At 36.2% G+C, this 23,515-nt stretch overlaps 1 protein-coding gene across 3 annotated transcripts in view; it reads right to left on the bottom strand.

Annotated features, from left to right (window-relative positions):
* CLTC (clathrin heavy chain) overlaps positions 1 to 23,515 on the bottom strand; it is a 69,934-nt gene that overhangs the window by 6,710 nt on the left and 39,709 nt on the right. For 2 of the 3 annotated variants that reach the window (XM_024979563.2, XM_024979562.2), the window contains exons 14-32: positions 22,163 to 22,326; positions 17,513 to 17,638; positions 16,736 to 16,878; positions 14,130 to 14,364; positions 11,856 to 11,978; positions 10,668 to 10,813; positions 10,251 to 10,434; positions 9,865 to 10,057; positions 9,332 to 9,489; positions 8,960 to 9,124; positions 8,726 to 8,833; positions 8,474 to 8,641; positions 8,191 to 8,340; positions 7,970 to 8,101; positions 7,751 to 7,861; positions 6,854 to 7,024; positions 6,270 to 6,491; positions 5,006 to 5,026; positions 1,296 to 1,371 (exon numbers count right to left, since the gene is read on the bottom strand). In XM_024979563.2, coding sequence (XP_024835331.1) covers positions 1,296 to 1,371; positions 5,006 to 5,026; positions 6,270 to 6,491; positions 6,854 to 7,024; positions 7,751 to 7,861; positions 7,970 to 8,101; positions 8,191 to 8,340; positions 8,474 to 8,641; positions 8,726 to 8,833; positions 8,960 to 9,124; positions 9,332 to 9,489; positions 9,865 to 10,057; positions 10,251 to 10,434; positions 10,668 to 10,813; positions 11,856 to 11,978; positions 14,130 to 14,364; positions 16,736 to 16,878; positions 17,513 to 17,638; positions 22,163 to 22,326 — 2,796 coding nt within the window. 3 annotated transcript variants of the gene reach the window in all.

Raw genomic sequence — 23,515 nt, 5'->3', positions numbered from 1 at the left:
AAATCCAAACTGTCTTCAGTGAATGAACTCTAGGAACCAGCAGTTTGTTAAAAAACCACTTCTAGCTTTGATATTGACATCTACCTTGAAATTTCAACCGCACTTTTTTTTTCTAAATAACATAAGCATGTTGTTTTTTCATTAAGCTTCTCAGTTTCTTCGTATCACAATGGAATCACGAGAAAACAAGAACAATAAAGAAAAACCCCGTGAGTGTGCAAATCTCTAATAAAGAGCAGAGAACTTCAAGGCAATGGGGGCAGGAGGAGGTTGCCTGACAAAGTGCCAGAGTAGTTCTTTCTAACATCATGCTTCTCCATAGCCAGCTGGCCAGGACTGGGGTGTGTGCGGGTATGTGGGGGTGTGGTACGGGGGGTGGAATGGTGAGAAGGTGGCATTGTCAACAGCTGTCTTTGGCTCAACCCCACTGTCAACTGCTTACAAGGACTATCCATCTGAACACCCTGAAGAGAAGCCATTCAGTAGCTTCCCCCAATTATTACACCCACCCTGTTTCTACCTTGTTTCTTGTCACAGATATGTCAAGTATCTTATTCCCATCTCTGAGAATCTACTTTATGTTTTCCAACTTCATAAAAACTACCCTGTCATCTAAATTCCCAAAGTCCTTTTCATGTAAAGTAAAAAATGGAGATAATGCCACAATAGATTTGTTTACTATCATTTCCTTTAACAGGTTGAGATACAATAGTTGTAACTGTATACCTTCCTCCCAACACCACCTGGTTCAAGAGCTATAACCTACACACTTCAAATTCACTACTCAAATCACTGTTCTCCGAGAGAGAAACGGAAAGGGGAAGGATTTCAGAAAGGCACCAAGTAAGAAAACATTAAATTGCCTTAAATATTCAGTCTGAAGATCCTCTCTGGAAAATCTTCAAATGGAAACTATTTATTCAGTTATCTGTCTCAGTCAGAATTTAAAGAGATGTACTACTATAAAGCATACTTAAGATGACTATGGCATGATCTCTCACCTTCTCCAGTTTTGAAAACTGAGTTCACCAATAATTCTTTGTCAGTAACTCATGAATAGGCAATAATTCATGATCAGGCCATAGATCAATCACGTTCTGATCTCAAGAAACTGTTTTCTGAGATTATCTTTGCGTTTAAAATTATCTTAGTGAATAAGGTCAATGCCTGCTCTAAGGCTGTTTTCAGAAAAAAATGACAGTAGAGACTTATTCCTTAACTTACTGAGCCTTTTGCACTTTAGAATGAACTGTTTGTCTACTATATTTCTGAGGTTACGCAGAGAAAGAGATTACCATAAACAATAGGTTGTGTCTCCGTAGCTTGTTCTTCCTCTTTTCTCAGTGATTCTGAAGCATCTAATTTATCCACCTAGAGAAAAACAGGTAATGGTAATTAGAACCTCAAAACTATTATAAACCTAGATTTATGGCAGAAAGTGGAAAAGCCTTAGTATGTTAAATTTTGTCAAAATAAAACAGACTAGAGTAGAAAGAACATTCTCAGGCCCCTTCAAATTCAATGGCAATGTTCATACTTCAGTCAAGGTGATTTTTAGCACTGTCATTATAAACCCTCAGGAAGGAGGGATTTATAAATGCCATAAAAGCTCACGCCAGGCTAAAACTGGGCATGCTAGGATGCAGCCAGCCTGAGGGAGGGAGATAACCAGAGGAACCACTTTCTTTGATGAAGTTTTAGCCCTACTAAAGATAACAATGATGAACTCATGACTGGACAAGACTTCCTTCCCCAAAGGAAATGGTATTCAAAAAAGTGAAGTAAGTCTTGTGACGAGGTAAGTATGTCTGCAGAACCAACTATCTTTTTTGCCCACTGTGCACAACTTCTGTCAATATTGATTATGTGCCGGCTGAAGTTTAAGATTCAAGTGGCTCCATATTTCATCTTTTTTATATAAAGACAGGCTGCATGTGTTAATGCTCTGTTTTCTAAGTAACCAAGGAATGCCTGATTTTTCCCCAACTTCTTTAAGAAATGTTTACCTTTTAATCAAGCCCAAGAAATAAATGACTGTTATATACTAGCTATTCTAAATTAAAGTGGATAGTATCAGACAGAAATAATACTCTAGAGGAGTCCAAACATATTAGTGAAAGAAAAGAGCTGGAATGCATAGATCCTTCCCTAACTAGTTGCATGACCTTGGCAAACCACTGCACTGACCCTCAAATTTCCTTGTCTATATAGTGAGTCAGCTGAATGAGAAAATCTACAAAGCTCCTTCTAGCATTAGCACAGTTTGAATCTGGAATTCTGTGAAGGATTAGGGAGGGTGGCAGCAGGACACAGACTAGGAAATCACCATACCACTTCCATTTGCCTTTAAACTGTGATGTATCTGTCTTTTAGACTATATAGTCTTGTCATTGGTATATCATTACACTTGATGTAAAACTAAATTTCAAATCTCAATTATTACTAGAGGGTTTCAAAGTCCTAAGGGTGCTGAGATGGGGAGGCAGAGTGCAGGATAGAACTTTTTTATGAGTGTTCACTGCATGTCCTTCAAAAAGGCAAATAGTGAAAAATCACTCACAAAAAAAGACATGCAGGACTTCAGTGAAAAGGCTTTAAAGACTTGGTCCCAGAAAGGTTAAAGCAGCACCTAGTTTCTATTTGCAACTATTTAAAAAACAGTGTTTCAATCCTACACAGGCCATTAAGGTTAGGACAGTATTTTACATGTATTTTAATTGTTTTATAGTGAGTATCTTAAATGTGGGTCTAATCCACCCTAATTTGTCAGGGAGCAAAATGTGAGAAAAGTGCTATGAGTCAGACTCTAGACACCTTCAGATAAAATGTGGTTTTTCTACCCTAGGAAGATGGGTTATTAGTTTGCTTCTGTATTTCATTTTTTAAATTTTATAACCTAAGGGCTCATGTGTTAAAATTATCCCACTATCAAATTAAAGACTACTATGGAGTATAAGTACCACAAGAAACACTCACTGTTTGGCACCCAAACTTAAAAATCACTACAGCTCTCTAATTTAAAGTACAATCTGTGCCACCAAGGACAGTCAGATGGGGTTTTGCTAAGTATCCAAGAGTGAGCTAAAGAAGTTATTTAAAAAAAGTACATGGATGAGTGTACATTAATAACTTCTAAGAAGAAAAATCAAACAACAAAAAAACCCACTGCATAATACATTGCCAGACTTTCAAGGAAAAGATTCTAAAGTGAATATGTGTTTAAAAGTTAATGTCTGAGTCGGATGTTGAAGACAGAAGTATGTTAAAGATTTAGAAGAGCTAGCAATGTCACAATGCCCAGGCACAGACATAGGCAGGTTGGGCATAGAGACAAAACAAAAAGTAACAACTGTGAAGGAGGAGCATCGTGTTCAGCAAAAATTGATTTTTCTATTTAATGGGACAGCCTCTGGCTCAGCAATATCCAATTATTGTTTCCAATGACCCAATTTGGACTCCTCCAAACAGAAAAGCAGAAAAGGCTTTTATGAACACAAGCTTTTGTTAAAAGAGCTGTAACAAAAGTTTCTGATCCTTGGATTAAAAAAGAAAAATTACAGGTAAACATGTCACTGAGTTCAATTCCATCTGTACTATTGAAAATTCATGACAATGTAAAAGGCTTTTCCACAAAGACTGCAATATGCTGCAGAGGAAAAGTTAACATGCAGTCAGTTATTTTGGTGTATGTGTGCATGAAAAAAAGGCAAAAGTACTGAAGCAAGAAGTGAGATCTGAAGATGACTGTTGCTATACAGGCTCTCAAGAAACACACACAGCCCACAGCAATGCTTTAAGAGTTTCGAAAGTAGTATGATGTAATTGCAATGACTGTTGTACATGCTTGATTTAAAACAACGCATAACACTGCAGTTCAATTACCTATTTTTCACACACACGCTTTCTAACTGCCTTGCTTACTAGCTGCTGAAGGGCCTCACACACAATGCATTTTACTCAGGTTTGCCCTAAGTTCCAATGGTGACTCTGGTTTGGTTCAACGTAATTCCAAGGCACTGTCCCCTCCTCCAATTATTTTAAATTGTTTTAACTGTCCTTTATCTTCCCACCCTTTTCTCACCACAATTTGATACCAGACACAAGTTTATAAGTTTGTTTCATTTATACCAGGATAGAGACAAGCCAATGAAGGAAGGAGCAACCAAAAGGTGCCTAAATTTGACTTTGGACAAGCCAAAGGGATGAGTAACAGCAAATTTGTAGCTTTCAGAGATGTACCTTATTATAGAAAGCAGAAGTTAATATGGTTCCATATTTTACAGAAATAATCCATGTTGCTTAGCAACAATTATAGCAAGCTAATCTGATGATTTTAAAAGTTTTGATTCCTCTTGAAAATGAACTAGCACCATAAGAACTGGACACCTGGAGAAACATGAGGAAAGTCTCTTCGGAAGCAGCTAGTATCTCTTGTATCTACTTTCAGCAAAAAATTAGTAAGAATCAAGAGATCAGAAACTGGATCACAGTCCTTCAATACCCCAAAAAAAAAAAAAAAAAACAAACCAAAAACAAAAAACCCCCAAAAGCCTTTTAGGGCATATATATACATATTTAAATTCAACAACTGTCAGGCACGCTCACAAAATAATACCAGAGGCTGTTTAAATTTACTTTAAGTATTGAGAAAATCCTATTATGGTCCAGATACCCTGACAGGGAAGAGAAATCTCCTGAAACTTTGGAATTAATATGGAAACTCAACATGCTCAGTTTTTAATAATATATTTAAGAGAGACTGTGAACCAACTACTGATTAGCCTCCTGCCCTTCCTAAAGCCTATTAGCCGATTAGTAGCAAACATCTACTAATGTCCTAGAGCTCTATTATAGTTATATTTTAAGGGACTTGCAGAGGCTTTAGTGAAAATTTACTGGGGGGAAAAAGCAGAAGCAGCAGTGTAGAAAAGGAAGGAAAAAAAATCATGCAAATTCCTTAGACTTAGTCCTCCAGACTTAAAGATGGAAAAGAATCAACTTTCACCTTTTCCTTTATTGCATCAACCTGCAAAGGAATTCAGAAGGTGCAGCTTAGAAAAAAATCAAATTCCATATTGAGCATAAAAAGGTAGAATCAGCAACAAAGGTTTAGGGGAGAAACATCTAACCACTAAAAAAGGTATGAGAGAAGTGAAAATAAAGGGCATACTGGAAGCAAAACTCAGAATTTTTTTTTTTTTTTAACTTCAGAGCTTATTGCAGAAGAATTTATGCTAGAGTCAAGTGTGAAAGAAAGCAGCTTAATCGCTAGTAAAATTTACAGCACTTCAGTTAACAGCAGCTTAGAGCCAGGTCTCACAAGTTGGCATTATGCATAAGAAAAGAAGCTATTCTCATCTGTGGCTAAGATAAGGCAACTTTCTTTTTCTTCTTACACTGGATTTAAGCAGTTTCTACACAGAAAAATGTTAATTCTCAAAAAAACTGTAACTTAACACAATGATATCTAATGACATGATAGCCCAAGGATACTGTTACACTGGGGGTTGTTAGTAGTGCACCTCCCACCCTGACACCCGCCTTAACTCAGACATGCTGAAAGATCAGATGCGAAACTGACTTTAATAAGCATGTTTTGCTTTGACAAAATGGATCCTTTAGGACCATTTTAAAATGTTCCACAGCAGGACAGGGTAAAAACATCCTAACATCAAAAACAGATACTAAGAAGAATAAGTTAATTTTATAAGATGATTATACCCCAAGCTTGTTTAATGCACTTTTAAGAAATGTGTCATTAATTGTTAACCTTCTGTAATATTTTTTAATAAGGGGTTAAACTATCAAAATATTGAGAAGATTAACAGGACATTAAGAATACAGATGTAACTTTCCCATGGGAAACAGGCATACGTATTAAAGTCAAGAACCAACCAAAGAGAAGGGAATCTACACTACTAAGTAATGGTCATCTGAGTTACAAGAATTGATTTGAGGAAGACATTATTTTGACAAAAAATGTTTCTATCAAACGTTAAAAAAAAAAAAAAACCCATACAATATGGACATAATACTATCTGCCCTTCAGAAATACATTCTGTGGTATTCTGAGTGTAAACATTCTGCCAAGATATGTCTGAGTTACCTTTCCATTAATGTCATTTGTCAGGTATTAAAAAGTACTGGAGAATAGGAATATTTTATGATCAACTAAATTAATTACACTAGAGAAAACCTTTGCAAACAGAAAGTCTATACATGGAATTTTACATATCCTCAAGATAATTAGTTCTCAGAGGTGCCATTACCTTTGTCAAGTATTCCTTCATGACTTGGATGAAGTAGGGCATGGCAAAATCCATGATATTGTGCCTCCATGCAGTTTCCAGGACAACATCTGGCCTTAAAAGATCATAACAAGTAAAGAGACATGCTCCAAAGCACTCTCTTTTTTCTTCCTGCAAAAACCACTGTAAGAGCTCTTCAGCCAATTCAGTATCTTTAGATTCAGAGGCATACTGCATTGCATCCTATTGAAAGCAAAGGAAGAAAGTCAAACATTAAATTCAAATATGATGAACTGGTAAATAACACGAGGGGAAAAAAACCTCCCAGTTTTATCATTTAAATTAAGGATTTCCTGAAAGAAAAGGAAAAGACAAAGGAATGCATTCTCTTTTTAACAGAGAGGTCTGACATAAGCATATGACAGCCTCCAACATTAAGAAGTGACATAATTATCATCTCCTCAACTGGGAGCTTAAAGGCAATTCCCATATTTGCAAAAACTAATACCTTTATAGACCATAATCACTTCTAATATGCCCTCTTAGGACTCACACAGATCATCTAGTATTTGGCTTAATAGCCCCACCCCACCATCTTTCTTCACCTTGTACAGGCTATCTTTCTTGCACAGCTCTACACTCTGTTTCCAGCGATTATTGCCTTTGAAGAGGTAAGCAGCAATTCTTCTGAACTCAATGAGTTCATGCTTTTCCAAACGCTGAGCAAGTGAGATATTGTCAAAGTTGTCATAAGCATCTATCGATGTTCTCAGAGCCTTAAAAAATAAAACAAAGCCATTGAAATGCCAAACCAGTATTTCATTTTAGTTTAAATTTTATGTTCCATCATTCTTGATCAATGAGCCATTACTGTATATGACTGACTGCATGTAATGTGATCAGTATCTTGCATGATAAATATGTTTAATACGACTTGATCAATGAGCCATTATTGTAATTACGACAGCCTAGATTCAAGAATCAAACAATAAAGTTGTACTATGAACAAGTATCAACATTCCTCAGTCTAAGCTAAAAGGCAATTTAGCTTAACCTTAACTTTTACGTTTCTGCAAAATTCTTCACAAAGGAAAAAGACAGGTACTGATAAGCTACTGGCCAAGAAAAACAGTGAATAAAAGAGTTAATACCATATAAGGTTTATGAACTAGTTTAAGAGATCAAAAACTTTTTCAACTCAATATACAATCTAGATGTTTACGGATGAAGTAACCATAGTATTTTTCTAAAGCATTAACTTGGACTCTGCAAACCTGACATTTAATTAGGAGATATCATATTTATCAATCCTGAAAACCTGACTAAATTTAGATCCAAGGCACACAAGTACCTACTGTTTACCATCCTAAGGGATGATAGGCTTTTTAAACTGCAAAACACACCAACTTTACAATTTTGAGAATTGTAAATTTTGAGATTTTTGAGAAAAAAATTAAATTTTGTGAATTTCGAGAACACGTCCAAGAACCAAAATGTTTTACCTGATAATCTTCTTCTGTAATAAAGAGGTTGTTCAGTGACTCATTCACAGATTTGTTGTTGTGGTTCTGAACTGAACGCAAATAGGGTTTCACCAGCGGTAGCTGTTTAACCTTTAAAATAAGGGTGTGTTACAAATGTAGTACATTGCTAATGGACAAAGTTATCCAAGAACGTCTTAGTTTCTAGCTATGAATTTTTGAGGTTTTAAAAATTATTACCTTGCTGAAATAATTGACTGCACGAGTATGGTCCAACCGTGGAGACAGCACCATCAGCAAATCATTTAACAACAGTGGCTTGAATTCTAAGTAGAATTGTATTGCTCTGTAGTATAGCTCCACATTGGCAACCTAAGACAGCAAAAATCCATATATGAGGTAGAGTTATTTCCTCATGAGCTTCGTCCTTCTAAAGACTATCTTCTAAAGAAGGTACATACCTTGGTAATGATGTCTTTGAACTGCCCTTCTTTCCATGCATCAGTAGGATGATTCATCATGGTAATTATGGCATTATCATATTCTTCGTATTTGTCATACAAAAACACCAATTCTGCCCAAAGATGGGCTTGTTCTGCAGCTCTTAGCACCTGCACAAGGAAGATTTAATTGCTTTAGATATGGGTCTCTAATTCTAGTTAATAGGAAAAAAAAAATTTTTTTTAATGAAAACTGAAGTATTGTTTTAGCTATAGAGTTGCCTTACAATGAAAGGTTAGTTACCTTAGGAATATTCACTCTGGACCAGAACAGCTCCAGGTGCTCCCTCATTTTCTGTGGCTTAAACTTAGAATACAGAATAGCTAATTCGGTGAACATCCCCATGTGAGCTCGCTCAAGTCCCAGTGCTGCTTCCAACATGGTTATCAGCTCTTCAAAATACCCACGATCCTAAATAATAGAAAAAATGCAATTAAAGATGAGAATATCCGTGGCAAAAGATCTCAGTTAACATAAAAGACTTCAATGCATTACCTGATAGTAGTTGATAAGTTCCTCCAACTCGTCTGCATGTACTACAATATGAAGCCCACACATCTGAGCGAGACGGAACTCCTTCCCATCTACACAGGCAAAGCAGACCTACAATTTTAAAAATTTCAGTTATGTGAACTCAAGTGTAATATGGCTGGTTAATTCAATTAATCAGTTTAAAGAATATTCCTAAATAGCATCTTAATTCATCAATCAAACTGTCATTTAGATTACCTCTTTCCATGTTCGGGTACTGTTGGCTTTCCTAGCTCCATCAACAGCTGCCTGATATTCACCCAGGTGAACCAGGGTGGATGCCAAGCGTCCAAAATTGGAAACATTATTGTACAACAACTTAGCAGCATCATACATTTTTTCATCATAACAACGGTCACCAACCTGAAAAAAACACAAACCATTTTCAGCAAGCCGAAACTCAGTCTCCTTTCAAAGTTAGGACTCAATTTAATATGAAGAAACAACATTTTTCCAGTAAGGTTTTTCCTTAGTAACTTTCAGTTGTCATGTGTTGATCCTAATAAGCTAGTAAAGTTACCCAACTATTTTTACACTCCTTAAAAAAAAAAATTTGAATGAGAAACTCACTTGCTGGATATGAGCATTATTTGGCCCATTGATGAACTCTTCCAACTCTGCTAGGCGGTTTGTTTTAGCCAGCGCAAAGATCAATTCTGTCTCCACATAGGACTCACGAGCCTTCTTGCGGGCCATCTGCAAGTACTTCACCAGCTCTTCCCAGTTTCCTAGGTACAGAAAAACAAATGAATAAATCCAAACACTACGATATCAACATCTATCTTCTCGCTGAAGTACATGAGAACTGCTATTAATTTCCTTTTCAAAGAAACAGTATAGAGAGTAACAAATGTAAACTGTGAAAGGTATCAAAATAGTGAAACTTCTATTAATGTCTCTGTATTACTACTGACCAAATGAAGAGCTGAATCCCTCTTCTCCTTAAAGTTATCAGATTAGAACTAGATCAGAATTTAATATCTGCACTAAGGAGGAGGGCAAACCACCAGTCTCTAGCTCCAACACAATGCAGAACGGATGTAAAACTTAATGCTTAGCTTAGGCACACTTTCTGGCAAACACATAAAGGTGAGAAGTCGTACCACTAGTATTGGCGGCCTGAACAACTTCCATGTATGATGAAGGATCATCTGCTTTGATATAAGAATCAATGGCTTCTTTCACCATTCCTTTCTGCAACTGAGCTTTTGCGAGCTGACTCCAGACTGCCGGTTCATTGCAGCGTTCAGCAAACTCATATGCCCGATCCAAGTTTCCAATATGTTCGATCAAGACCTAGGCAACCAATTCTTCATCAGTTATAGAACAATGAATCTTACCATTTAGCAATTACATTTAAACAGTTAGGATTTTATTGCTCTTCTATTATCACAGTAATAAATTATGCCCTTTCTCCGAGGACAATGCATACAGTGAACCAAGAGAAGGCATTACACAGGAAATCAGCTCGGGTAATGTCAAGGTTTACCTGCACTGCTGAGGTATTGACATCAAATTTCCGGAAAATGGCAAATGCTTCTTCAAAGAGCTCATTGCTGATGGCGATGTTGGCAATATCTGGGGCATCATAATTATCCAGGCGGTTAATGTACTCCATAACACGTGTACGGTCAGCCTTGATTGCAGTGAGGATGAGGAGGTTTTGCAGGTTCCTTTAAGAAAGAAAGATTTGAATGCAATATTTGAAAGGCTCATTAGTCATAACGAATAAACACTGTAGCTCTTAAGTATTTCGTCTCAGGAGATAGGGTCACAAGAGGGTATTAGAAGAATGAGAATTAAGATAACATTCTCTTAACATTTGTCTCTTTGTTCCTTTCCCAAACTGACAGGCCATAATTAAAGACTGACTATAAAGAGCCAGGAAACCCCTCTCATAGCATACCTGTGTTCACTGAATACAGAGTTATCAAGGACTATTTTCTCCAGCAGTTCAATGAGTTCATTAGGAAGGTCTGCAGTCATAAAGGCCTTGACAGTTACTGACACTTCCTCGGGGTCCTGAGTTTCAGACAAGGCTGTCTGTACAACCTGCAGAGGATATACAAAGAATAAGTACTGAGAGTTCCGGTGGTTTTGATGATATTATCTTATAAGAATAAGCTGGCCTCTCAGTAGAAAATGAAAGGTCGAGAAGAAGGAATCAGATAATTTACCACCCAAAGATCTTTCTACGTAAGTCCACATATATCCGTAATGTGTACTTCCAAATTTTTTTTTTTTTGGGGGGGGGGGGGGGGGGGTGGGGATGGGTAGAGGAATCACCCTACTTGTATAATTTCTATCTTTTCCCTGATTAAAAATTATTCCTAATAACCACTCCTCATTATCAATTTAATGGTCACATAAAGTTCAACCATATACATGTGGCATTATATACTCAGTAATTCTTCTGTTTATGGCTATTTGCATGCCTCCCAGATGCAGCAATGAATATTTGCTCTAGGAAGCTTTGTATCAATTTGGGAATTTCCCTTAGAAATGCTTCCTAGAAGAGGAATGAAAAATTAATATTCTTCAATTTACTCTCTTCCATATTCATACTTCTATTATTAATTTAAGAACCATTATTAACAACCTTCAATTTTTAAGGTTTTAAAAAATGTTTTCAATTATTTATAGCTATAAACTCGCATCTTCTTTGCTTACTATTGAGACTTAACATTTATCTACTAGATCATTCACCAGTCTTTATCCTTTGCTGATTTACCCTTGTCTTGAATGTTTCCAATCAATTTGGTTACTTCTCAGGTATCTGTAACAGTAATTCTTACTGATTTTATTAAATGTTTAATTTACTGTTATCCTTTTAGCTATGATGAGTTGAGGGAGTCTTATGTAATGAAATTCTCTCCTTGGGGATGTATTTTCTTGGAGAAGATATACTTCATTTTCGTTAACATTTTTATATATATATATATATATATATATATTTTAGTATAATCTTTATTTTCTTCTATTTTTTACTGCCATCTCTCACAGTTAAATATGATCCATTTGAGTATATTTGGTATATGATGAGGGAAAAGGTTTTATTTATAGTTAAAAAGATGAATGCATTTGCAAATTTTACCTGATCAATGAGGGGTCTCCTGTAAGGATTGCTTTCCAGCAGCACACTACCCCACAATTCTGGGTCCTTCCGCCGTACCAGATAGCGAGACAGACTTTTGAAGAGGGAATTCTCATTGCAGACCTAAATGAGAAATTAAAGATTAATTTCAAGGTAAACAATAAAAGCTTTCTACAGACTGACTGTAATTTTAAAAGGTTATATCCTATCATTATACCCTATTTAGTGTTTCATACCAAAAAAAAAAAAAATCCATTACTTCTACATGTAATCTTTAGTAACTTACAACCATATTTTTCTTATTAAAATTCAAACAACAGAAAAAAGTTATTAATTTTTGAAGGCTTTTAAAAAGCACCCTGATGGTGGATCTGTATTTGGACTTTTATATTTTACTCTACTGGCCTGTGTATTCATGCACCAGGATGCAATTTTTAATTACAGAGGTTTTATAATGTGCTTTAACATCTGGTAAGGCTAGTCCACCTTCAGAGCTTTCTTTCAGTGTTCATTTTCCCATGTGTATATGCATACATATGTTCATACGTATATGAATTTGTATGTTCACAGATGCATTCTTTCCCAACTCAAAGATCCTAGAAGGAAATACACCCTAGAATCTAGATCTGGGTTTCTAATGGCACTCCCCACTGAACAAAATCAAAGTCCTTCAAAAAAATGGATGATCCATGGCAGGGGAGGGTATAAAATGAGCTTGTATAACTTGCTGGACCAGGAAACAAGATGTGCTCAAGAGCAATGAGATCATGACACAAAGCCATGAGAGGCAGGCTCATGGGATTTCTATCAGCCAAAATGGGGATAATTTGAAAATCAAAACCATGCGTCATTAACCCACAGAACTCGTAAGTCCATGAAAATATGCAAGCTGACTGATAAATGCGGAGAAAGTGATGAAGCTGGAAAATTGTCATTTTGCAACCAACACATTAAGAATAGCTTAGTAAGAATTAACAGTCAAAATTGGGGGCGGGGACACACACAAATAGGATACTCACATGGTCTTAACTGTCTCCTCACAGACTAATTAACACCTGCAAGGGGAACACACACACACACACACACACACACACACACACAGTAGGATACTCGCATGGTCTTAATACCTGCAAGGGGAAACACATCTATAAGGGGAAATTTATTTCTATAATGGAGAAGCTGACAACTTGATAAAAAGTGACCCTCAAATTTAAGGACTAAGGACATCAGGTGCTTTTGCATGTTACAGAATAAGAAAAACATCACTTAAGTAATGCATTTTGGATGGAAACATACAATCTAAATCTAATCAGGAGGAACAATAAGAGAAATTCAAAGCGAGGAACATTCTATTTTTTCAAGAGATTTTTCACTAATAAGAAATACGCAGAATAGGTGAATCCAGAGAGACAGAAGGCAGTTTGGAGGTTGTCAGGGGCTGGAAGGAGGCGGGGAATGTGGAACAATTGCTTAGTGAGTACTGGATTTCCTCGTGTGGTGATGAAAACTTGGAACAAGAACTCTGAACAAGAGAGATACAGTGATGACACAACACTGTAAATGTACTGCCACTGAATTATTCACTTTCAAATGGCTAATGTTATGTGAATTTTACCTTCAATAAAAAAAGAGAAAAAGACTATTTTTACAATTATGTCTGTCAATAAAAGACAAAGAAAGGCTGAAGAATTGTTTCAGGTTAAAAGAGACATGAAAGATATGACACGTACAAGCAGTATGTAATCCTAGACTAAAGGGAAAATTTTCTTTTAAAAGACATTCTCAGGTCAATTGACAAAATCAGAATGAAACAGGTTTTTAACAGTATTCTACTGGTGTCAGATTGACTGAGGTTGCTATCCATAATGTGCTCATGAAAGAGAATACCCTTATTCCTAGGAAATACACACTGAAGGCTTATAAGGCCATGAGGTATGCAATTTATTCTCATAAGGTTAAAAGTTCAGATGTGCCTATACATATACACGTATATGTAAAAAATATATACATGTGTGTGTACATATGAGTGTATGAGAACATGTGTGATAAAACCGGGGGCATAAATGTCAATGGGTAAATATAAATGTAATCAACTACTTTGGCCAGTTTAAGTTCATAATTATCAGCAAAGTTTTTTTAAAAAAAGCATGCATCTTCCAAAAATGCTCCATATTACCTAAAACCACTCTGAAACTCTCAAAATTCACTAGTGTAACATTATATAACAGGTTTTAAAAATGCTGTCTTCTCTATATGTCAGCCAGCAGTACTCACATTGATAAGCTCCAGATCACACTGGCCACGCTCGTAAGCAACACAGGCCAGATGCGGATCTCTCTTCTCACAATACTTTCCAACAACACGACTGTCATAGTAAGGATTTTCCCGAAGAAACCGCTCTGGATTGTTATTACTGTCTATGTAGATTTTGGCTAATGCATTATGAGTAGCAGGCTCTTCACAGCCCTCATGAATTCTGGCCTCCAGCCAAGGCAGAAGCAGTTTCAATCTAGTAAGAAAATAAAACAGGAAAAGAAACACACAAAAAACCCACATATACACATACTATATTATAAATAGCACACTCTTGACATGCTATGTAAGTACTTTATGGTCTATAAAGTGCTTTCCCATATCCTATTTTGAATTCTCAACACTTCTATCAGAAACTGAGAAATTAAGACTCAGAGATGGTTAAAGGATTTGTCCAATGTCACATAGAAGATATATAAGACTGTCTTTCATACTCTCCTGGACCTATCTGCTACATTATCTAGATAGGACAGAGAGAGAAGAGACTACAGATTCACAGATTATTCTTTTTTATATGGGGCAAATGGCTGGACTTCTGAGTAATGTTGTTTAGGAGTAGGACAGAGATGTGGTATGAGAAAACAAGCCAGATTATCTGAGGTTCCTTTTAATTTTACCACAATTAACATGCGACATTTCATACAGCAAAAAGAAGCAGTACCGTAAACACATACTGGGAACAAAATCTGGTAACTTTAGAAGCTCTAGGTTTAAAATTCTAGCAGTCATAAAATCATAAGTTATAGCTTATTTCCCAATGGTTCAGATGACCAACACTCTTACCGTGGTTTAAATAACACGTTAAATAGTTACAAGAAATCCACGGAAAGAGGCACTTGGTAGGCTATAGTCCATGGTGTCACATAAGAGTTGGATATGACTTAGCAACTATACAACAATAATCACTTTAAATCAGTCTCAAGCTTTAAAAAAATAAAAATCAGTATATATTCTACATCTCCATTGTCCTTAAGTGCAGAATTTTTCAAACATTTTCTGAAACATTTAGCTTGAAACATTTAGATATAAATTCTGTGATTACCATTAGTAGAACACTTGTACCAACTCAGGTTAAAATTAAACCCTATTCTTGAGATGGTTTCACTGCTAGAGGAACTTCCCACTTAACCTCATTACTTCTCACTAACCTCATTTACTACATCAGCACTTTGTGAACACACAATGTCCTGGCTAAAAAAAGACTTCATGATATAAGTATTAGAAGCACTCATAGTATGTTCTCTTCTACTGGAAATTCCTAACTTATATTATATCAAGGTTCAACTTAAAAACAAGTTTAACTCAGGGAATACACAGGGAATGCTTTTCTCTTGTCATACTTGATAATTTACCAGACAGGAATTAGTTCCTAGGTATCATACCTAAAAGGAGGCTTTTTAGATAGTTTACATTAAAAACACACAGCTATGTGGTTTGACTTAACATAATTATAAACATGCAAAAAGAAGGTGAATGCTCATTACTAGAGAAATGCATATCAAAACCATAGTGAGACATCCTCTCACATTGGTCAGAATGACTGCCATCAATAAGTCTACAACAATTAATGCTGGAGAGGGTGTGGAGAAAAGGGAATGCTCTTACACTGTTGGTAGGAATGCAAACTGGTACAGCCACTATGCAGAACAGTGTGGAGATTCCTTAAAAAACTGGAAACAGAACTGCCATATGACCCAGCCATCCCACTGCTGGGCATACACATCAAGGAAACCAGATTTGAAAGAGACACATGTACTCCAATATTCATTGCAGCACTGTTTACCATAGCTAGGACATGGAAGCAACCTAGATGTCCATGGGCAGACAAACGGATAAGGAAGTTGTGGTACATATGTACAATGGAATATTACTCAGCTCTAAAAAAGAATTCATTTGAGTCAGTTCAAAGGAGGTAGATGAAACTGGAGCCTATCATACAGAGTGAAGTAAGTCAGAAAGAGAAATACCAATACAGTATATTAACTCATATATATGGAATTTAGAAAGACGGTAAAGATGCTATATGCAAGGCAGCAAAAGAGACATAAGATGTAAAGAACAGACTTTTGGACTATGTGGGAGAAGGCGAGGGTGGGATGATTTGAGAGAACAGCACTGAAGCATGTACATTACCGTATGTAAAATAGGTGACCAGAGCAAGTTCAATGCATGAAGCAGGGCACTCAAAGCTGGTGCTCTGGGACAAGCCAGAGGGATGCGGTGGGGAGGGAACTGGGAGCGGGGTTCAGGAAGGGGAGACACATGTGCACCCATGGGTGATTCATGTCGACGTATGGCAAAAACCACCACAATATTATAAAGAAATTATCCTCCAATTAAAATTAATCAAAAAAAGGTGAATGACTAGATTAACAGATATTCTACATGACAGCCGTATACAGCAAGTTACAGCTAGCTTATCACTTCTCAATTAGGTATCTCTAGGGAATTAAGATCCATGCGTACTGAGTAGTTTTAGGCAACTGACAGCTTACACTTCTATTTAATACCATGCTAGGAGAGACTAATAATTTACCCTACTTGTCAAGATTAAAACAGTACTACACCTGTTTCTTTTTTCAACCTCAGCAACAAGCTCATCAGTAGAGAATTGACCTCTTACAACAAGAATCAAGTTTTTAATGACATCTTCAGAGCAATCAACATCAAGTAATCCCCCAATAACCACAGGCAGTCGACTTGGATTCACCTACGGTTTAAAAAAAAGGAAGAATGTCATTATGTTACTAAGAAACAAAACTGAAAAGAGTTCTTAAAAAAAAAAAAAAAAGGCAAAAAGCAAGAAAAACGCATTATCCTCTTCAACCTGTTTTAAAAGTCAGTAATAAACGGATTCTAAATTTGAAACTAGACAAAGGAATTTAGTAGGAAGTCTGCCTTGGTTACTCCTAAGGAGAAATAAGTCCAAAGAAGCGAAAGGAACAGAATGACTGGAAATATTATCTGGTAACAAGGCCTCCATCATAGCAAACTGCCCTTCTATTTCTGGAGTTAGAATGCAAAGTTTCTAATACCTTTATTCAAGATGGTTTTAATACTGTGCTTTGGAGGCTATGGCCTCTACATGGATACCTCAGGGACTATCAGATAAGTAAGGCATAGGCCACTCAACTTTTCAACTACTGCAGTTCTGTTCTGTTTTACATACTTGGAATGCATGTAAAATTTTAATCCAAGAAAGGATTCTGCTGGGAAAAAAAAAACGGAAAGCCACTGTAGCACACCACTCTTATTGCGCACAGGGTTTCAAAAGGATGAAGATGTCCAGCGTGAGAAGTAAAATTTGTAAGATTATATTTTCAAGTTATCTAAGTTTTACTTACCTTCTGTACATATATTTCTATATACTTCTGAAGATTATTTCTATATAAATAGAGCACCAAATCATGGACAAAGTCAAATCGGTCGCACACAATGATAAGTGGTAACTGATCTGTTAGCTTCGCTTCCTGGAGGGAAAAAAAAGAAACCTTAATTTTCTTCTTCTGTGAGGTTATCGGTGTAAAATGAGAATCGGTTCCACACTTGTGGGAAAGGTTCACATAAACTTGGTTCTTCTTTTAAAGAAAGAAATGTCCCAATAGTTGGAGAGCGTCCAACTCAGTTTCCATGAATTTTTATGAAGTAATATCCAGAGTCATAGCAAAATACCAGGTCCTTCCCACATATACCCTTTACAACAAAAGAGTAACAAGATTTATAAGTCTCCAGCGGCACTCAAGATATAAAATCATCACACCGGGACTTTCATTAATAGCAACAACTGAATTTGTAGTTGCTTTATGAGCTAGACTCACATTGTCAAAATTAGGCATATATGGCTCACATTTGTTTCAAACTGATGACTTTCTAGAACACCCCTCCCCATTCAAATCTATATGGCCAGCTTCTAATACTGTTATAATAAATCCTACAAGGAGCAGAATGATAGTGACGGCCATGAATTTAAATACACCACATGTTGCTATTAAAAACAAAAAAGGTTTATAAAATAAAAAGCATTTAAATCATCTTTAAATTGCGAACTGCTTTTACCATTACAAATACCAAGCTATAATCCTACTTACAGACTGACACAGATGTTACAGACAGGTAGGTAACACCTGTACTGGGCATTTACCTGATACATGTCCTGTTACATTCCATAGACATAAGGTACAGCACAAAAAACAACAGTTTCCATCAGGAATTCATTTACACACAGTGAAACATTTCTCAATAAATGATTCCTCTATATAACAGTCTACTAAAGGAGAACTAAGCAGGACAGGACTTTCCTCAATGACAGCCACTAAGAACATTATTTGCAAGGTAAGAATAAAATTCCTAAGTCTAGCATGTATAAGCCACCCAATTATAAATAATTTGAAGATTGGTCTATGAAGTGTTCAGGAACACTAAACCTTGGAGTTGTAAGAAATCCTGTAAAATAGTAATAAAAAAATCAAAATGGCTGTAATCTGAAGTGGAAGTCCAGCTGCAGATTTTTTTACACCAAGGAAAGTCCTTTAGCACCATTGGAAACTCTGCACTAACAGCGGCTACAATCATTTCTAAAAAGTGTTTGATCTACCTATGCAGAAGATTTTTTAATAGGGCAGGTTTCTCCTACAAAACAAACATCAACACACTTAATCTTTATCTTGTTTACTACATATATAAACCACTTAGGGATAAAACATACTTGGCAAGTAATCCAAGATTACTTAGGTATTCTAGTCTCATGCATGAGTGTTTAAGATTTCTACTGTGAAAGATAACTTATTTGTATTGGCAAAGAAAATTTAAATTTGAAAAAAGTAGAAAAATTGGGATACATTCTCAATTGCCTAAATTTGCATATGATTTCATACATAAAATAATTATGCTATTAACATTTTAAAATTTTACTTAAAGGTTACTCCTTAGATACTATGATTAGAGACATTAGGATCAAAATGGCAACTATATAAACAAATTCAGGTTTTCTTAAATACAAAGTTTGGAGATATATCAGGGGACAAAGTAAGCATTCCCCAAAGAGACTTACATTCTGGTGGGAAGAGACAATGTTAAGTGTTATAAAGAAAAAGAGAACAAGATAAGAGGGTAGTGAGGATAGACAGGTTTTATTTTAGATAGGAGGAGGGTAATCTGAGACATCCTTCCTTGTGACATTTGGTTAGAAATCTCTAAGAAGGTACAGAAGCAGGTCAGGAAGGTCTGTGAGGAAAATGGGAAAGGGCAAGCAAAGGCTCTGGGACAGGAGAGGTTTTGGGGAGTTACAGGAATAACAAGCAGGCCAGTGAGGTTGAAACAAAACCAGGAAAAAAAAAAGACGGAAAATAAGATCAAAAGTAGCAAGAGGCATGGGTCTGAAGAACAGTTTTATGTTTTCTATGCAAGATTAGAGTTCCACAAGTTTAGGGCACAAGTCAACGCTAATGACAGAACTTCATCCTGCTTACAGGCTACTTTAAAGCAGAGTTCTTATTCTATCACTCTTTGCTCTCCTCGTGCCTAGTATATAACTGGCCCTTGTCTAATATTCAAGATTAGATTCAGAGAAGTGTTTTTATTATCACAGTTTACATACACCACCAATTATAATACAACTAGTACCTCCAAAATGAAGTTGAATACCAGTGATGATCAGATGTAGCATGTAGCTACAAACGGCAGATCAGGAAGGAAAGTGAGTAAATGGTCCAGTATGTTCATTCTCATTGGGCTGAATAGCCAACAGTGGCATCTTAGCACTGAGCTCCCATCTCCAATTATTAAATAAGAGATTAGGTTTTTCCTCTAACTTGGGCGGGAATTAAAATTCCTTCAAGTTAGGAATAACTTAAAATCAGAAAAACAAAACTTGCCTGCTAGCAAGGTTGATAATAGCTTATTTTCAAGGCCACCAACACAGCTTATTAAGCACGGTTATCACTTGAACACCTATGGCATCAGGTTCCTCACAAACACAGCTTGTGGCTGGGGAAACCGAGGCTGCAACACGTTAATTTGCCTGAGGTAAGAGCTAGGCATTTACTGAAGGAATAAACAGCTCATTATAGAAAGAAAAGGAATTTGAACCAGGTCTGACTGGTTCAAAAGCCCGTAATTCACACCCACTCTCCTCTATTAGATTTGCACACAATTCACAAGCATGGAGGGGGGATTCCTCATCTAATTAGATCTCGAGGGGTAAGCAAGGTAAGACAGCCACATCCTAGTTTCAAGAGTTTTTTTTGAACGTTAAGATCATAATTAGGTGAAAATAGTTAACTTAGTCCTGCTTTACATATATATGATAACTCAAATATTACAACTCAATGCTAAAGAAATTACAATTGAAGCATAAAAGCTGAGAGCTTAAGAAAAACAAAATCACTAAGATCTGGTAGCATTTTTCCAAAAAGGATACAGTATTGATACTCAACGGAGGAACTGACTTGTACTATAGGTACACTAGGTCAAGCACGGAGTATCAAATCTTTCTCATTTGGATGTTTTTTTCGGACCCCAGAAGTCTTGGGTTCACACATATCATTCTAGCCAGGATCTTCAGAATATTCACGATGGCCCAGACATTATACTTTTGGGGGAATGTTTATCTTTTAATCTAAAATATAAGGCAACTTCAGCATTTTACATCATTACACTAAAACTCCTAAGGGTTTAAGCTCTTTAATCTACATTATCTAAAAATGATCACTGTAGGAGTAAGAAAAGGCTATTTTTTCCTACTAACTTACACAATGAATATTTTGGTTTTAGTTTCAATCTAAAATTCTTCCAAAAGAAAAAATACTTAAGAACTTCATATACAATCTTTGAAATCATTTAATATATTTTTAATATAAGTGTAAAGTTGATGTTTTTGAACTGCGGTGTTGGAGAAGGCTCTTGAGAGTCCCTTGGACTGAAAGGAGGTCAAACCAGTCCATCCTGAAGGAAATCAGTCCTGAATATTTATCGGAAGGACTGATGCTGAAGCTGAAGTTCCAATACTTTGGCCACCTGATGCGAAGAGCTGACTCACTGGAAAAGACCCTGATGCCAGGAAAGACTGAAGGCAGGAGAAGGAACAACAGGATGAGATGGTTGGATGGCATCACCAACTCGATGGACATGAGTTTGAGCAAGCTCTGGGAGTTGGTAATGCACAGGGAAGGTGTGCTGCAGTCCACAGAGTCGCAAAGAGTCAGACATGACTGAGCAACTGAACTGAACTAAAAGTGTATAAATACATATTGGGGGGATCTGAATGTTCTGTAATTTCCTAATTTTTATAAATGACTGCCAACGTTAAAGTCTTATTTTCCCCACAAAGTAATTAGTAAGTATGACAAAGCTAAACATTAAATAAAATAAACTGCCCTTAGGTGTGCCTTAAAGACCTACGAATCTTTAAACTATTACTCTTCACTCCAACACAGGCAGTTCTACTTTTCCATAACCAAATTTGTGTGTCACAAAGCTGTAGTTTTTCTGTTTGACTGTGCCTTCAGTTTATAAATTGCGCATGATTAATATTTAATTTCTAGAATTGGGCTAACTGATGACAGAGAAAAACCTATTTCCTTTACACAGTGGAATCCTTGGCATACACAGGCCCCTTAAAAGAATACTGAGGGCAAGCTGAACTTAATATTCAAAAAGTGCCTAAATGATATTCTAAAATAACACTGAGTGTCTACAATCACTTAACAAAAATTTTCTTCTAAAATTAAAGTGAAATAAAGGAAATTCCTTAAAGATAGTGATTTTTTTTCTCTTTACTTAAACAGATGGTCATTCTTAAATATTACTTACCAATTTCCTTCCTTATTTCAAAGGAAACCACAGAGTATGAAATTTAGAAGAAATCATTCAGTATACAATTTTGAGATTCTAAGAATTTCACTTTTAGGGGAAAAAAAAATTAAACTATGAGCAAACCCTTGCAGGACTGCTGATCTTCAAGCCAACCAGAAAATGTGCTACTCAAAACCACTTACCTTGAGAAAATTCTTGACTCGCTCAGGATCATAGCAGTTGCTTTCTCTGCAGATTCTTTCTACTTCTTTGATCTGCCCAGTCTTGCAAGCTGCCTGAATATATTTAAAGTGCACATCTGGGTCTTGACTAAAGTTAACAATGGATCCCAGAAAATAAAAAAGACCTTAAAGAAAGAAATAATTGAAATTAAGCACAGGTGTACCTTTGAGAGCAACTGACCTGAAAAAATACTTAAGCAATTAAAAAACATTATGTCAATTATACCAAACTTCTAAAAAACAAGCAAACAAAACACTGTTATACTGCACACTCCACTCCCAAATAAAAACTAGTTGCTCAAAAAACTCAATATTAAATAATCCACTAATCAGTTCAATAAATGGATTTATACTTTAATCCCTACAGACCAGAAAATTCAATGCTTTCTACTAATGGTAGTTGAGAAATAGGAGACAGCTACTTAATATCAAAACTAATTATCACAACATATTCCAGATGAGAAATTCTGAATGAAGTCCACTACACAGGTGCTTTTATATGCAGTTAATAGAAAACACACAAAAGTAGCTTAAAAAGAATTTAATGCAGTGCTGTCCAATAGGATTTTCTGCAGTGATGCAAATACTCTATTAAGATCAGCACTAACTAACATAGCAGCCACGAACCAGATGTGGCATCTGAGCACCTGAAATGCTAGTGTGACTAAAGAACTAAAGTTTTGATTGCATTCAATTTTAATACTTTTATTTACACAGCTATATGCGGCTGGGGGCTACGTACTGAATGAAGAGTATAAATGTAGCACACAGTTAACATAAGAACTGAAAAAATTAAGAAAATTATGTAGAAATCTCTTATTACTTCTGTCTAGAGTAGTCCAATAAAAAGAGGGAGGAAAAGTTAAGCAGAGACCAGATGTTTAGCTAAGGAATCTAAAAGCCACTGACAGTGATCACATTAGCACTCAGTACAACAGTGGTTCTCAACTGTGGACGAAATGGTTTTCTTCCCATTTTCAGTGGTCACAACTGGTGGAGCAGATGCTTCTGGCATTTACTGAACTGAAGCCAGCAATGCTGCCAAATATCCTACAGGCATACAACAACATACCCTCCAACTCAACAAATCATCCAGCCCAAAATGTCTATAGCACTGAGACTGAGAAAACCTGCTACACGGACAAGTCACAAAATTTCCTCGGCTAGAATCCTTTGCCATTACAAAAGTCAGACAATATAAACATGATCATTATATACCCGATCATTAGTATTTTCATCTTATTCAAATATGACAAAGCTACTACATATATTTGTATGTTAAGATTCTGCCTTTAACTGACCTATAATATATCC

This window comes from Bos taurus, chromosome 19 (genome assembly GCF_002263795.3).
Source record: "Bos taurus isolate L1 Dominette 01449 registration number 42190680 breed Hereford chromosome 19, ARS-UCD2.0, whole genome shotgun sequence".
NCBI lineage: Eukaryota > Metazoa > Chordata > Mammalia > Artiodactyla > Bovidae > Bos > Bos taurus.
This window is presented reverse-complemented; position numbering and strand designations above follow the sequence as displayed.